At 48.1% G+C, this 14,754-nt stretch overlaps 2 protein-coding genes across 5 annotated transcripts in view; both read right to left on the bottom strand.

The window, feature by feature from the left end:
* Positions 1-4,014, bottom strand: part of LOC114859474 (UDP-galactose translocator-like) — a 5,804-nt gene extending 1,790 nt beyond the window's left edge. Inside the window, exons 1-4 of one of the 2 annotated variants that reach the window (XM_029157637.3) lie at positions 3,662-4,014; positions 1,914-2,096; positions 737-888; positions 187-309 (exon numbers count right to left, since the gene is read on the bottom strand). In XM_029157637.3, coding sequence (XP_029013470.1) covers positions 187-309; positions 737-888; positions 1,914-2,096; positions 3,662-3,725 — 522 coding nt within the window. In that variant the 5' untranslated portion in view covers positions 3,726-4,014. The other variant, XM_029157639.3, reaches the window with a different exon arrangement.
* A 7,278-nt stretch (positions 4,015-11,292) lies between these two features.
* pim2 (Pim-2 proto-oncogene, serine/threonine kinase) lies at positions 11,293-14,481 on the bottom strand. Of its 3 annotated transcripts, none has more exons than XM_029157263.3 (7): positions 14,234-14,472; positions 13,891-13,991; positions 13,743-13,793; positions 13,090-13,298; positions 12,830-12,999; positions 12,354-12,530; positions 11,293-12,252 (listed from the first exon to the last, which is right to left on the bottom strand). In XM_029157263.3, exons 1-7 carry the CDS (start codon positions 14,322-14,324, stop codon positions 12,095-12,097), a joined length of 957 nt encoding a protein of 318 aa, XP_029013096.1. In that variant the 5' UTR covers positions 14,325-14,472; the 3' UTR covers positions 11,293-12,094. The 3 variants fall into 3 exon arrangements, 2 of the variants coding, with proteins under 2 accessions (XP_029013096.1, XP_029013095.1); XR_008695207.1 differs by adding an exon at positions 12,662-12,710 and having other exon boundaries at positions 12,113-12,252; positions 12,830-13,298; positions 14,234-14,481; XM_029157262.3 differs by having other exon boundaries at positions 12,830-13,298; positions 14,234-14,475.
* Positions 14,482-14,754: the final 273 nt, after the last annotated feature.

Below are 14,754 nucleotides of genomic sequence, written 5' to 3'. Positions count from 1 at the left end.
CGTACAAACCAAGAGGCTCTGAACTGTTTGTATTAGGCAAAAGGAGCAGTTGTGTCTGCAGCAAATTAAAAACACAAAATGCAGGACACAAAAGTGAACCTAAATATTTTAAGCATTTGTGAGTGAAAGTAACAACAACTAATAATCAAGTTGAGGCGACAGGTGGGCAGAAGGGGTGGGACTTACTTGTACGATGGCAACACCAGAGAAGAGCAGAAGAAGAGAAATCCACTGGACTCTGGACAGAGACTTTCTCAGCATCAACACACTGAACAGAGCCGTGGTGAGGATCTTGAGCTGGTAGGTCACCTGAGGGGGTCCGAATATTAGGAACACCTGTGTCAAACTAACTGCAATAAATCATTCACTGAATTCACTCCATGTTCAGAACCAAACCATCAATGACTGTCTCCTCCTAACAGGTGTGTGCATTGTGATGGTTGCTATGACAAACTATCACCCAGTTCATCCCCACACCCTTCTATTCAGTACCGCATCTGAAAAGGCAGGAGACGCTTTACACCAATGTCTGGACTCAGTTCTGTCGGGTCTGACTCTGACCCAACAGGCACAAAGTGGAAAAGAATGTGAAGAAATTGAAACACCACAGACAAAACCCAACTCTGTGTCAAACTGATCAGCTGGGACAAAACTAGACCAGTGCTGGTTTGGATCGGCAGAGAAAAACAATGAATGTCAGAGGCCAAGTCAGGCCGGCGCTGATCCGAGCTCTGACCTGGAAGGTGGCGGCCGGAAGGTTGGAGATGGCGATGTACTGCAGGTTGTTCTGCAGAGTGTAGATGAGCGATGGGACGGCCAGCTTCAAAGTGTCCCTATACTGGAGCACGATGGAGTCGAGCAGCAGCAGCACAGTATCCTTCACACTGACTACAGGGCCACGCACGCACGCACGCACACACGCACGCACGCACGCACGCACGCACACGCACGCACGCACGCACGCACGCACGCACGCACGCACGCACACACACACGCACACACACACACACACGGACACACACACACACACACACACGCACCACTCACGCAACCACACACACTCACTCCACTCCACCACACTCACTCACACACCACACGCACACACACACACACACACACACACTCACCACACTCACACACACCACACACTTACACACACACACTCACTCACACCCACACTCACTCACTCACTCACACACGCACTCACACACACACTCACACACATGCACGCACGCCACACTACACACACGGACACTACAACAGGCACCGTCACGCACAGCACTGACAAGCCACGCATCGTCACGCACACCACGCACGGCCACACACACGCCACATCACGCACGCACCACACACGCACACACGCATCGCACACACGCCAACACACGCACGCACGCACACACGCACACCACGCACGCACGCACACACACACACAACACGGGACCCACACACACGGGACACGGAACACACCAGCACACACTCACACACGCACTGCACCGCACACACAACCACTGCACGCAAGCATCAGCACACCACACGCACGCACGCACACACACACACACACACACGGACACACGCACACACATACACACACACATTACCCAGAATACATTGCAATGGCAAACAACACTGACAAAGCAATAGCTCAATTAATAATAAAAAAAGTTGAAACAATAAATGTATAAAAACAGGACATGCTTTTCGTATTTCATGTAATAAAACAGCCCAGACTTAAGAAGCACAGCTCTTTTTGTAATGCTTTATATGACCCAACCTCAGAATTATAACCATGAGCCTCAGCTGCTCGTAAAAAACCTGACCTGAGACTTGAAAATAGATCTATTTGTCTGTTTTTGGTAGAAGAAAAAGCACTCTGGGAGTTGTGGTCTACGTGTATTAATGTTTGATAAACTTACATCTCTTCTGCAGCAGGATGATGAGCAGACACGTCAGCACCTTTAGGACCTCCGCCATGACCACGGCAGACGTTGTGAAGAAGCGGTCACCCGGCAACGTGCGGACGTATCGAATGCTGAGAATGAGCGTGGCATTTTGGACCACGAGCACAGCGAGGCTGAGGTACTTCAACCGCTTGTTACCTACAGGACAGAAACACATCAGCTGTTCATCCATCCTCCCAGTGTTCTGTTGACTTCATTACTAGGATGCTTTTTAGGAGTGTGACCGATGAGGAAAGTTTAAACAGTGTCACTTGCTCCCTATATTTGGTACTAGCTTGTTAAATCATTTTGGAGAAGTGAAACATAGCAAACAGGAGAAAGAAGAGGATTGCCGACTATATGAGAAGGAAAGGTTCAACGTGTTGATCTAAGCCTAAAGCCTCTAAAGCAACACCAGCAATGACTTAAAGACGCTGCGGGTCCAGTCAAACCAAGCTCTGTGAACAGCACATCTGATCAGCAGCTTGGGTCCGATTCTTCGGGCGGAACCTTCCTGGTTTCTGCAGCTGCCTCCAGGAGGTAGACCCTTCAGGCTCCATGTTCATACGTGTGACCCTTTGTGTTAATTGTTGCCGTCTCGGTTCGTGTCCGATGCTAAAACACGGATCAAACTGACATGTGCATGATGGCGTCACTATTCTAGTGACTTCAGGCAGTTCTGTTGCCCATCACTGTCCAGATGTGCACGTGTGGACTTGGACAGAACCAAGCCTGTTTCCGCAGAGCCTGGTTCTCAGAAAGCTGCTGTGTTTTCAGAATATCTGAACTGCATAGAATTCTGAAGATCACCTAAATCCAAGCTGCACCGGATCCATGTGGAAACAACTGAGCTCACAGGGTTCTGGGCAGCTCAGCTCCTCGCCGTCTGCTTCTGCTGTCGGTGTGTGAATGTGCGCAGTGTTCGAGTCCAGCGGCAGCAGCAGCAGCAGCCACGTCAGGAATGCGCACAAACCCGACAGTCGCGCCCAGAGAAGAAAGAAGGGAGTGTTACCTGCACAGGTGCTCCACTGCCACGTCACCAACTGCCCTTCACTTCCATCTGACACGTGATTTTCTGTTACGATGTGCCGTTACTATCGTCATTTACTTACAAAGCTGTAGCAGTAGCATGCTAACTACCGGTAATTACCAAACACACAACTTCTCATCACACTAATTAAATGCTGTGTAACAGTGGAGGCAGTTGCTTGGCTCTGGAAGGTTAGCCGCTACCAAGCTAGCTGTCACTGCCTGTCACGTCCAGGTCACTGGTCCCGGGTCGGTTTCTGTTCAACTTAAAGACAAACGAAAGACACTCTGATCATCTTAGTCTCTTCTTTCAATCCGACCGCTACAGCATCGATCCAGTCGTTTTAACCAGTTTACCAGGTTAGGACTCCGTTTGTGAACCCAAACTAAGATGGCAGCTTGTCACCAGCTGAGCATGGAACCGAGTCGCAGTTTGGAACAACAGCACAAAAGTGTCGTGCGGTGAATGAAAGGATTTGGACACGCGTGTCTGGAGCCCAACGAACACAGTCGGTTCCCGTTTTAACCCACGGGATTCTTTTCCTACGTCACTGGGTAAATGAGCTGTACGGAACCTGCTGCTACAGAAGTCCAGAGTGGCGCTAGCGCTGACGGAGGCGCTGCTCAAATCGGCAACACATTTCATTGTGGGTCGTCCGTCCTCTGGTCCGGAGGTCACCCTCCCCCGCGCCTACCTTCACTCTGACCCCGGCCCGCCGTCTTCTCCCCCGTCCCCTGGCTGTGGGTCGCTGCGGCCATGCTGCTGTCCCTCGGCCCGCCGTCCGGACCGATGCTTCGCCGCCGGCCGCGCGCTCGGCTAACGCTGGGTTTCCCTCCTTCAGCCGGACGCTGGCTCACCGGTCAGACGCACAGCAATCACCCGGCCCTGTTTTTCGGGCTACGGAGTCTATCGGATGAATGCTAGAACAGAGCCGAGGTTGGAGGAGCCCCTGGGAGAGGCACCGGAACCAATGGGGTGAAAACAATGCGCGGAAGAGCTGCGGTGTCAAGGAAGCGAAGGGACTACAGCTACGGAGCCCGTCAACTGTTCGACACGACGCATCCACTCTGAAGGGAAAAGACGACACCATTCACCTAAACCTAGAATGGACTTATTTTACCACGTTAACTAAAAGTACACTGATGTTCTCCATGTGTACCAAACGCATATAAAGTAACGTAATATTATAGGCCATTTCGAACTACAGGGTATGGTTTTTGCAGCTTTCCCCTCAAAGAATCGGACGCAGGGGGCGAGCTTTAAATAACGCTCAGAGTGAGACCTCACTTCCTTCTCTTTCTCTGGTCCTACTTCAGCATCAAGTAGGAATCGATTGGCTGCTCGTTTAGCGCCACCTGCTGGTTCACCCGTGTAAAGGCGGGAAGGGGTCAGGCCAAACCCTGAGCTTCTAGAGGAGCACAAGAATGAAAACGAGGGTCCCAGGCCTCAGACCAAAGCACTCGCTACACCCACTGCCATAATATTCTGAGATTATTATGGCAACGTTCATGCATGTTCTGGGGGTGAATCTGGACCCCTAAGATAAGGTAAGGTAAGGTAAGATAAGCTTTATTGTCATTGCACCGTCACAATTAGTACAGTGCAAAGAGAGAGAGGATTACAACAAAATAACAATAATAAAAAAACAACTTACAATTACCTATATATATATATATATATATATATATATATACACACTTTATTCTCACCCTCCGCGGGTGGTCTCATCCACTTTCCAAGCTCGGGTCCTCTACCAGAGGCCAGGGAGCTTGAGGGTTCTGCGCAGTATCTTTGCTGTTCCTAGGACTGCACTTTTCTGGACTGAGATTTCGGATGTTTTTCCAGGGATCTGTCGTAGCCACTCCTCTAGTTTGGGGGTCACAGCCCCTAGTGCTCCGATCACCACAGGCACCACTGTGGCCTTCACCTTCCAAGCCTTCTCCAGTTCTTCTCTGAGCCCTTGGTATTTCTCTAGTTTCTCATGTTCCTTTTTCCTGATGTTGCCATCGCTTGGTATTGCCACATCCACCACTACGGCTTTCCTCTGCTCTTTGTCCACCACCACAATGTCTGGTTGGTTCGCCATTACCATTCTGTCAGTCTGGATCTGGAAGTCCCACAGGATCTTGGCTCGCTCGTTCTCTACCACCTTGGGAGGTGTTTCCCACTTTGACCTTGGGGTTTCCAGTCCATACTCCGCGCAGATGTTCCTGTATACTATGCCAGCCACTTGGTTATGGCGTTCCATGTATGCTTTGCCTGCCAGCATCTTACACCCTGCAGTTATGTGCTGGACCGTCTCTGGGGCCTCTTTGCACAGTCTACACCTTGGGTCTTGTCTGGTGTGGTAGATCTGGGCCTCTATGGCTCTGGTGCTCAGGGCCTGCTCCTGTGCAGCCAGGATGAGTGCCTCTGTGCTGTCCTTCAGCCCAGCCCTTTCAAGCCATTGGTAGGATTTGTTGAGATCAGCCACTTCAGTTATGTTCCGGTGGTACATCCCGTGCAAGGGCTTGTCCTCCCATGATGGTCCCTCTTCCAGCATCTCATCCTCTGTTCTCCACTGCCTGAGACATTCACTCAGCACGTCATCTGTCGGGGCCTTATCCTTGATGTACTTATGGATCTTGGATGTTTCATCCTGGATAGTGGCTCTCACGCTCACTAGTCCTCGGCCTCCTTCCTTGCGGCTAGCGTACAGTCTCAGGGTGCTGGATTTGGGGTGGAACCCTCCGTGCATGGTGAGGAGCTTTCGTGTCTTAACATCTGTGGTCTGTATCTCTTCCTTTGGCCACCTTATTATTCCTGCAGGGTATCTGATCACTGGCAGAGCGTAACTGTTTATTGCCCGGGATTTGTTCTTGCCATTGAGCTGGCTTCTTAGGACTTGCCTTACTCGTTGGAGGTATTTGGCTGTTGCTGCATTCCTTGTTGCCTGTTCAAGGTTGCCGTTTGCCTGTGGTATTCCAAGGTACTTGTAATTGTCCTCAATGTCTGCTATTGTTCCTTCTGGGAGTGAGACCCCTTCTGTGTGGGTTACCTTGCCTCTCTTTGTCACCATCCTCCCACATTTCTCGAGTCCGAATGACATCCCGATGTCCGAGCTGTAGATCCTGGTGGTGTGGATCAGCGAGTCGATGTCTCGCTCACTCTTGGCGTACAGCTTGATGTCATCCATGTAGAGGAGGTGACTTATGGTGGCCCCGTTCCGGAGTCGGTATCCATAGCCAGTCTTGTTTATTATTTGGCTGAGGGGGTTCAGACCTATGCAGAACAGCAGTGGGGACAGTGCATCTCCTTGGTATATGCCACATTTGATAGATACTTGGGCAAGTGGCTTCCCATTGGCTTCAAGGGTGGTTCTCCACAACCTCATCGAGTTTGCAATGAAGGCCCTTAGAGTTCTGTTGATGTTGTACAGCTCCAAGCATTCAGTGATCCATGTGTGTGGCATTGAGTCATAGGCTCCCATTCACCGCACATTCTTTGCATGTAGCCCCTCTGACTAGGGTTACTTGAGTAGTAGCATTCCAACAGAGCCTTGTTCTCGCATCTCAGCCATGGATATATATATATATATATATATATATATATATATATATATATATATATATATATATATATATATATATATATATGTGTGTAATTGTAAGTTGTTTTATATATATATATATATATATATATATATATATATATATATATATATATATATATATATATATATATATATATATATAATGTGGGGTGAGAAGGGAGTTGTTTTTTTATATATATATATATATATACCACACTCTATTCTCACCCTCCGCGGGTGGTCTCATCCACTTTCCAAGCTCGGGTCCTCTACCAGAGGCCAGGGAGCTTGAGGGTTCTGCGCAGTATCCTTGCTGTTCCTAGGACTGCACTTTTCTGGACTGAGATTTCGGATGTTATTCCAGGGATCTGTTGTAGCCACACCTCCAGTTTGGGGGTCACTGCCCCCAGTGCTCCGATCACCACAGGCACCACTGTGGCCTTCACCTTCCAAGCCTTCTCCAGTTCTTCTCTGAGACCTTGGTATTTCTCTAGTTTCTCATGTTCCTTTTTCCTGATGTTGCCATCGCTTGGTATTGCCACATCCACCACTACGGCTTTCCTCTGTTCTTTGTCCACCACCACAATGTCTGGTGTGGTAGATCTGGGCCTCTATGGCTCTGGTGCTCAGGGCCTGCTCCTGTGCAGCCAGGATGAGTGCCTCTGTGCTGTCCTTCAGCCCAGCCCTTTCAAGCCATTGGTAGGATTTGTTGAGATCAGCCACTTCAGTTATGTTCCGGTGGTACATCCCGTGCAAGGGCTTGTCCTCCCATGATGGTCTCTCTTCCAGCATCTCATCCTCTGTTCTCCACTGCCTGAGACATTCACTCAGCACGTCATCTGTTGGAGCCTTATCCTTGATGTACTTATGGATCTTGGATGTTTCATCCTGGATAGTGGCTCTCACGCTCACTAGTCCTCCTTCCTTGCGACTAGCGTACAGTCTCAGGGTGCTGGATTTGGGGTGGAACCCTCCATGCATGGTGAGGAGCTTTCGTGTCTTAACATCTGTGGTCTGTATCTCTTCCTTTGGCCACCTTATTATTCCTGCAGGGTATCTGATCACTGGCAGGGCGTAGCTGTTTATTGCCTGGGATTTGTTCTTGCCATTGAGCTGGCTTCTTAGGACTTGCCTTACTCGTTGGAGGTATTTGGCTGTTGCCGCATTCCTTGTTGCCTGTTCAAGGTTGCCGTTTGCCTGTGGTATTCCAAGGTACTTGTAACTGTCCACAATGTCTGCTATTGTTCCTTCTGGGAGTGAGACCCCTTCTGTGTGGATTACCTTGCCTCTCTTTGTCACCATCCTCCCACATTTCTCGAGCTCGAATGAAATCCCAATGTCCGAGCTGTAGATCCTGGTGGTGTGGATCAGCGAGTCGATGTCTCGCTCACTCTTGGCGTACAGCTTGATGTCATCCATGTAGAGGAGGTGACTTATGGTGGCCCCGTTCCGGAGTCGGTATCCATAGCCAGTCTTGTTTATTATTTGGCTGAGGGGGTTCAGACCTATGCAGAACAGCAGTGGGGACAGTGCATCTCCTTGGTATATGCCACATTTGATGGATACTTGGGCAAGTGGCTTCCCATTGGCTTCAAGGGTGGTTCTCCACAACCTCATCGAGTTTGCAATGAAGGCCCTTAGAGTTCTGTTGATGTTGCACAGCTCCAAGCATTCAGTGATCCATGTGTGTGGCATTGAGTCATAGGCTTTCTTGTAGTCGATCCAGGCTGTGCACAGATTGGTGTGTCGCACTCTGCAGTCTTGGGCGACTGTTCTGTCTACCAGGAGTTGGTGTTTGGCTCCTCTGGTATCCTTACCAATGCCCTTCTGGGCTTTGCTCATGTATTGACCCATGTGCCCACTTATCTTAGCTGCGATGATGCCTGACATGAGTTTCCATGTTGTGGAGAGACAGGTTATTGGCCGGTAGTTGGATGGGACAGTACCATTTGAGGGATCCTTCATTATCAGGATCGTTCGCCCTTCGGTTAGCCATTCAGGGTGAGTCCCATCCCTTAGCAGCTGGTTCATTTGTGCTGCCAGGCGCTCATGGATTGCAGTGAGCTTCTTTAGCCAGTAGGCGTGGATCATGTCAGGGCCGGGTGCTGTCCAGTTTTTCATACCTGAGACTCTTTGTTGGATGTCTGCCACTGTGATAGTCACTGGATTCTGTTCAGGGAGGTTGCTGTGGTCTTCCCTCAGATCCACCAGCCACTGTGCATCACTGTTGTGTGATGCCTCCCTTTCCCATATACCCTTCCAGTACTGTTCAGTTTCCAGCCTTGGTGGGTCTGCTCTGCTGTTATTACCCTGCCATTGAGAGTACACTTTCGCAGGTTGTGTTGCGAACAGCCGGTTTATTCGTCTGGCTTCGTTGTCTCTGGTGTATCTCTTTAGGCGGCTGGCCAAGGCTTGTAGCCTTTGCTTGGCAGTTTCGAGTGCTTCAGGTATGGTCATCTGGCTGTACCTCTTGTGCATCGGTCTTTTCATTGCACCTCTCTGGGCCTCTGTCATTTGGCTCACTTCCCTCCGAGCTGCCTTGATTTTTGCCTCCAACCTTCGTTTCCATGGTGGGTATTGTTTCTCATGGCTCCCATGGTTGCTCTTATAGCCAAGCACCTCTAGGATCACTGATGCTGAAGCGTATATCAGCTCATTGGTTTCTGTGATTGTTGTGGTAGGGATCGCTCTCAATGCTGCATTCACATCTTCCATGAGACTTTCTGATGGTACTTCACTTAGCCGTTGTAGTGGGCTTCGGGGTTGCCTGTTCAATCTCGCCATGATCTTATCTTTCAGGTCAGTCGCTGCCTCGCTCAGCGTATCTGTGCTTATTGGGGCTTCGTACCCAATTTCCGGTTGGGGAGATGGTGAAACCTCCCCTCTGACCTGGCGTCCTGGCTCCCCCTTGCCGTAGCATTTGTGTTGTATCTCGTCAATCTCAAGTTGTGATAGCAGTTGCCGTTTATGGATGTTGGAACACTGAGCTACTAGTTGCTTCGCCGTCAGCCTTGAATGTGGGTTTCTCCGTTCCCATTCACCGCATATTCTTTGCATGTAGCCCCTCTGACTAGGGTTACTTGAGTAGTAGCATTCCAACAGAGCCTTGTTCTCGCATCTCAGCCATTTCTTTCTTGTTCCAGTAGCCCACTTCTCGCCAAGGTGCTCTGGTTCCCCAACACCTGACGCAGACCTTGTTAGACCGGGCGACGTCTGAGCCGGTATCTCATGTGGTGACGGAAAATCAAACCCAAGCCAGATGTGTGTGTGTTCATGAGGGCTATTGCCCTATTGTAAAAACTGTCCCTGAGTCTGTTAGTTCTCTTTTTCTAGAGGGCAACAATTTAAACACCCGGTGTCCTGCATGTGCAGTCTTTCATGATGTTGAATGCCCTCCTAAGATAACGGGTGCTGTAGAGGTCCTTCAGGGAGGGAAGAAGGTGGAGGGCAGTGTTTATTACCCTTTGTAGCACCTTCTTGTGCACATTCAATGGAGCAACGGTAGAAGGCAACCGGCAGCTCTCTCTTCAGTTTGACCTTCCTGAGGATCCTCAGGAAGTGAAGACGCTGTTAGGCCTTTCTCATAACCTCTGAAAAATGCTTTAGCTAAGAGGAGGATGCTGGTCCAACTCCTCTCTATGGACAACACCTCCACCCCCTACACAGTGTGTGGCTGGATAGAGGAGCACTTTCAGCCAGAGGCTGATCAGTATTAGGTTCTCCACAGAACGCCCATGTCCTCCCATGTTAACTATAATTTATACTCCTGCATAATATATAAATTATAATAGTATAGTATAGTAGTATAGTATTAGTGAAAATTAGTATATGTATGTGTCTATGAAAGTAACTGGAGGTGAATGTGTGCATATGTATATATACATATAACTGTTCTGTTTAGTGAAAACTATATAAGCTGCTTTAGTGTTGTCATTGTGTTATTTTGTTCTTTGCTGTAGTTCCTTTTCTATCTGCGAGAGCAATCAAGAGTGAGCAAAGCAGTTTCTCTCTGGGATTAAAAAGTTTTATGAATGTGAATATGATGCTGTTATTTATTGATCATTATTAGTATTTATTATTATGTAGTATATTACATCAGTGGTTTATATTGTTTGTTGCCTGTGTCTATATGTGGCCCTATGATGGACAGGTGAGCTGTGACCCTGTCTCTCTCCTGATTGACAGCTGGGACAGGCTCCAGCATCTCACCACCCTGAGTGAATGATTGTGTTGTGTTTTTAATTATTTTTTTAAAAGAGACAAGCCATCCCAATGTGATTGCTGCCTGTGTAGAAATAAAAATAAACGTCATTCATACCTTCATAAACCACTTCCCTGAGGCTGCACCTCTGGGGACAGCTGTGTTCCCGGGGCACCGTGTGTGGCAGCCTCCACACTCACCCAGTCTAGGGCTTCCATACAGGAGCTGCTCCGTCCAAAGTGAGGTGGACCCATCTCTTCTTACCTGTAGCCCACATTGTTGGCTGGGCACCATGTGACAGCCAGCAGTGACATGTCATTGCTGGAACCAAAGTCTGGGTTTGACATTTACTGGTGTCACTGCAGGACCAATTAGCTTCTGAACTGCTGAACCAGAACTTTATCTGCTCGTTTGCAATTAGACAGAGTTTAAATGCCTGTAGCCGTGGTCTGAAGCTTAGGTAAATCCTTGTAACTCATACCAACAGGTCTGCGTCCACTCATCTGGATGAAAGTGACGTATGAGAACTGGAACAAACCAAAAGGCACAGAGATTAAGTGAATCTGTTTATTCCAACGTTGGATATTTGTGGCTTTGTTCGATCCATAAATCCTTATTTAATATAAATAAACACAAATGAGTGACCAATGAGCCACTTCTTCATTCAGCCACAATAATACACAAGTATCTACAGTGACCTAACATTTACCTGTTCAGGTACTGAGCTCTGACAGGAAATAAGGTAAAGTCTTGATTTAACAATAAACCAAGATTTGACATCAAACAGAAGGTTTTAAAGTAAACTCAAACTGAAAACTGATTTAGTTTTCCATGGAAAGTTTGAGTAACTTGCTGCACATAAATGTGGAAATGGAGAGAGTTCCAAGTTCAAGAAATCCTTTTTTAAAATTGAACTAAAATCAGTTAAATTAGGTGGAAACATCTGCACAGTTAATCTACAATCTACAGAGGTTTTAGGTAAGGGGTGATTCTGTTGATCAACTAACATTAAAAAGAAAAAAACTGCAAAATCCAGTTTCAGCTCTGAATGAATGAACCAAATAAATAGAATAAATAGCCAACGCTAACGACGTCAGTCAGATAAATAAGGTGAGCTGGGTGCAGCAGCATGACAAACAGTGAAGGACGCAAGGTTCAATGTCTGACTTGTGTTTTCTGCAGCGCCTTCAGTTTTCACACAAGCTTTTTTCTGCAGAATCCACCTGCTGCGGACGCCATAAGCTTTGCTTGTACAGTCAGGGATGCTCCAACTCATATGAACCAAACCACAGTCCAGTATCAGGTTTTAGGTCCTGCATAGTCTGACAGAGGTTCAGGTTCAGATCTGTGTGTGGTTATAGGGACTGGCTGGGCAAAGAGCTGTGGTCCTCCTGTATGTCCTCCCCTGTCTCCATCTCTCCTCCGACCATCCAGGGGTGAGACAGGATCTCCTCCAGGGTGGGACGGTCCTCTGGTCGATACGACAAACACCAGCGAATCAAAGACTGGCATTCTAGGAAGGAAAAAAAAGCTGTCAGGATGAGATTACAGCTGGTGACATGTGTTAGCTCATGTGGATTACACAGATGTAGAGGTGGGCGGGCCTGTGCTCACCTTTAGAGACCCGCCTGGTGAACACGGGCTCAGCTCTAACAATCTCCTGGTCTCGCTCAAAAGGGATGTCACCACAGACCATGTCAAACAGCAGAACCCCCAAAGACCAGACGGTGAGAGGGACCGCTTTATAGGACCGGGACAGAATCCACTCCGGAGGACTGTAGACCCGAGTACCTGAGGAGGCAAAAAGAGGAGTGTTATTAAAGCAGGCGTGTCAAACTCGGGCTAGTCTCTTTGTGGTTTTCCAGCTCTCCCTGCCCTAGTTCATGCCGATTACCTAGATCAGGTGTGTTCAGCCCACTCACCTATTCAAGGTAATCAGCATAGAGATGGAAAACCAGCAGGACACCCGACCTTGAGGACCGTAGTTTGACAAGTGTATTAACGCATGGCATTAAGCTAATTAATCACCGGGATCAGCTTTCTTATAATACAAACTTTAACTGATGCAGATTTGAAGTTTGGGTCGGTACCTTCATATTCACTGTATAACGTCTCTTTAAGTGGAGCTCCAGATCCAAAGTCTATGATCTTGACCTCCAGTGTCCTCATGTCTACCACAATGTTCTCATCCTTTATGTCTCGATGCACAACACCATGAGAGTGCACAAACTGTAGCGCCTCCACAATCTGATGGAAAAATCTGATGGAAACAAAAGGAATGAAGAACATCAGAACCACCAAACAGAAACACAGCTGAGGTTTACCCAGAGAGAATGGAGTACAGCAGAACCTGATTGCAAGGCGTTCTGGCAGCATGCCTCTCTCTGTGATGAAGTCAAACAGGTCCTGACACTGCGGTGGTCGCTCCAACACCAGTATGAAGCCACGTCCCTCCTCCTCGAACCAGTCCAACATGTGGATGACCCCCCTGTGACCTCCCAACTCTGTCAACCGCTGCAGTAGAGCCACCTCCATAGGGACAGGGCGAACTTCACCAGGCTGAGGGAGAAGCAGATATAACAACTAATGCAAATAACGTAATAAATAAAAGTCGAAAAATCAAAGATAAAAAAAAAACATCTGAGGACATAAACCTGTCTGTTAACACCTGCAGCTTCGGCTATGATTCAAACAGAAATAAGCAACAAGTGGGTTCAGTTCCCAGTTAAAGCTGGGGGTTCTTCCACAGCATCATAAACGGGAGCGTGACGTCACAGCTTTCGTGGGAACTACTGGGCAGCCCCCACCTACAACAATAACTCTGCAGCGCGTCCAGCAGGTGGCGGAGCTCGTCACACTCGATAACATGAATTAGAGTTTATGTTTATGTGTGTCCTGGAAACGTCTGGCTTTTAATCTACTGGTCAGACATTCTGACGGTTCCCTGGACACCGCTAACCTACTCATATACACGTTTATTAAGATACATGCTGTGTAACTTACCAGTCTGGCCCACTGTTGAACTTTATCACTGGAAATCTGTTTGACGGCAACCTGGACGAACCGAACCGAAGAAAACATTTGGTTACAAACTGTTAAGTGATGAGACCATACGTACAAAAACCTAGCAAAGGAATGATTGAAGTCTCACCTGGAGTCCATCAGACAGTCTATGTCCAGAGAAGACCGAACCAAAACCACCGCTGCCGAGCTGCGGGCCGCAGCGGTACTGGCTGCAGAACGACTCCTTTACTGCCAGTCAGAAAACACAGTGTCAATCAGCTGAGCGCAGCAGCGGGAACAGCTGAAGCGTCACGAGCCGCGTTTTGTTTGTACGTGTATGCGCGGGAATCTGCACGGCTGCAGATAACGTTGTTAAAACTAAAATTAGCTTCACTTTGGAAACGAGCTGTCTGCGTTGCTAAGTTAAACACTCCAAGTTGTTCCTGAAGCCCAAAGTAACCAGTGAAGCCCAGGAAAGCAGCTGTTCTCACCGTTCTTTCTCGTCACGTCCTCCGGATCGAACTCTTCCTTTCTTTTGTCCAACATTTTCTTTAATTTTATCTTAGTTATAGATGAAAACATCCATCTTGCCCTTTGTACAAAAGCTTTACAGCGTTTATCTTCCCACTTTTAAAATCCAACTGCACCGGAAAAAGTCGGTATAAAAGAAACGTCGCTTAATATAATGTCATAGTGACCCCGTAGTCACTGCTCCTACAGAACTGTTTTGGTACGAATTTATACGCCTCTGTGAGACCACGCCCAGCCCGCCGTTACTGTCTAATCAGCACTCAAGCGTATGGTCTGTGTTTTGAACCGTTGGGCCAATAAAATTCAAGCTGTGCTCATGAATATTTAAAGCACGGGAGATCGATTCGTAGAATTCAGAGCAGAAGCGGAAGAGCGCGTTCTGCTGACGGGAAGGCGGTGGCGGTTTCCCCATAACCCACGTGCACCTATATTTGGTCTCTCAGATCAGCCATGAGTTCTGTTCACACACACATACACGCAC

The sequence above is a fragment of the Betta splendens genome, chromosome 7 (assembly GCF_900634795.4).
Source record: "Betta splendens chromosome 7, fBetSpl5.4, whole genome shotgun sequence".
Lineage (NCBI taxonomy): Eukaryota > Metazoa > Chordata > Actinopteri > Anabantiformes > Osphronemidae > Betta > Betta splendens.
The sequence above is the reverse complement of the archived record's forward strand: the minus strand, read 5'-3'. Positions and strand labels throughout refer to the sequence as shown.

Excerpts from the sequence above, each read along its gene's own strand:
- pim2 (XM_029157262.3), bottom strand. The coding sequence starts at position 14,324 with ATGTTTTCATCTATAACTAAGATAAAATTAAAGAAAATGTTGGACAAA. Across the intron at positions 13,992-14,233 it reads GGACGTGACGAGAAAGAACG|TAAAGGAGTCGTTCTGCAGC; the intron begins GTGAGAACAGCT and ends TCTGACTGGCAG. Across the intron at positions 12,253-12,353 it reads CACCAGGCGGGTCTCTAAAG|AATGCCAGTCTTTGATTCGC; the intron begins GTGAGCACAGGC and ends TTTCCTTCCTAG.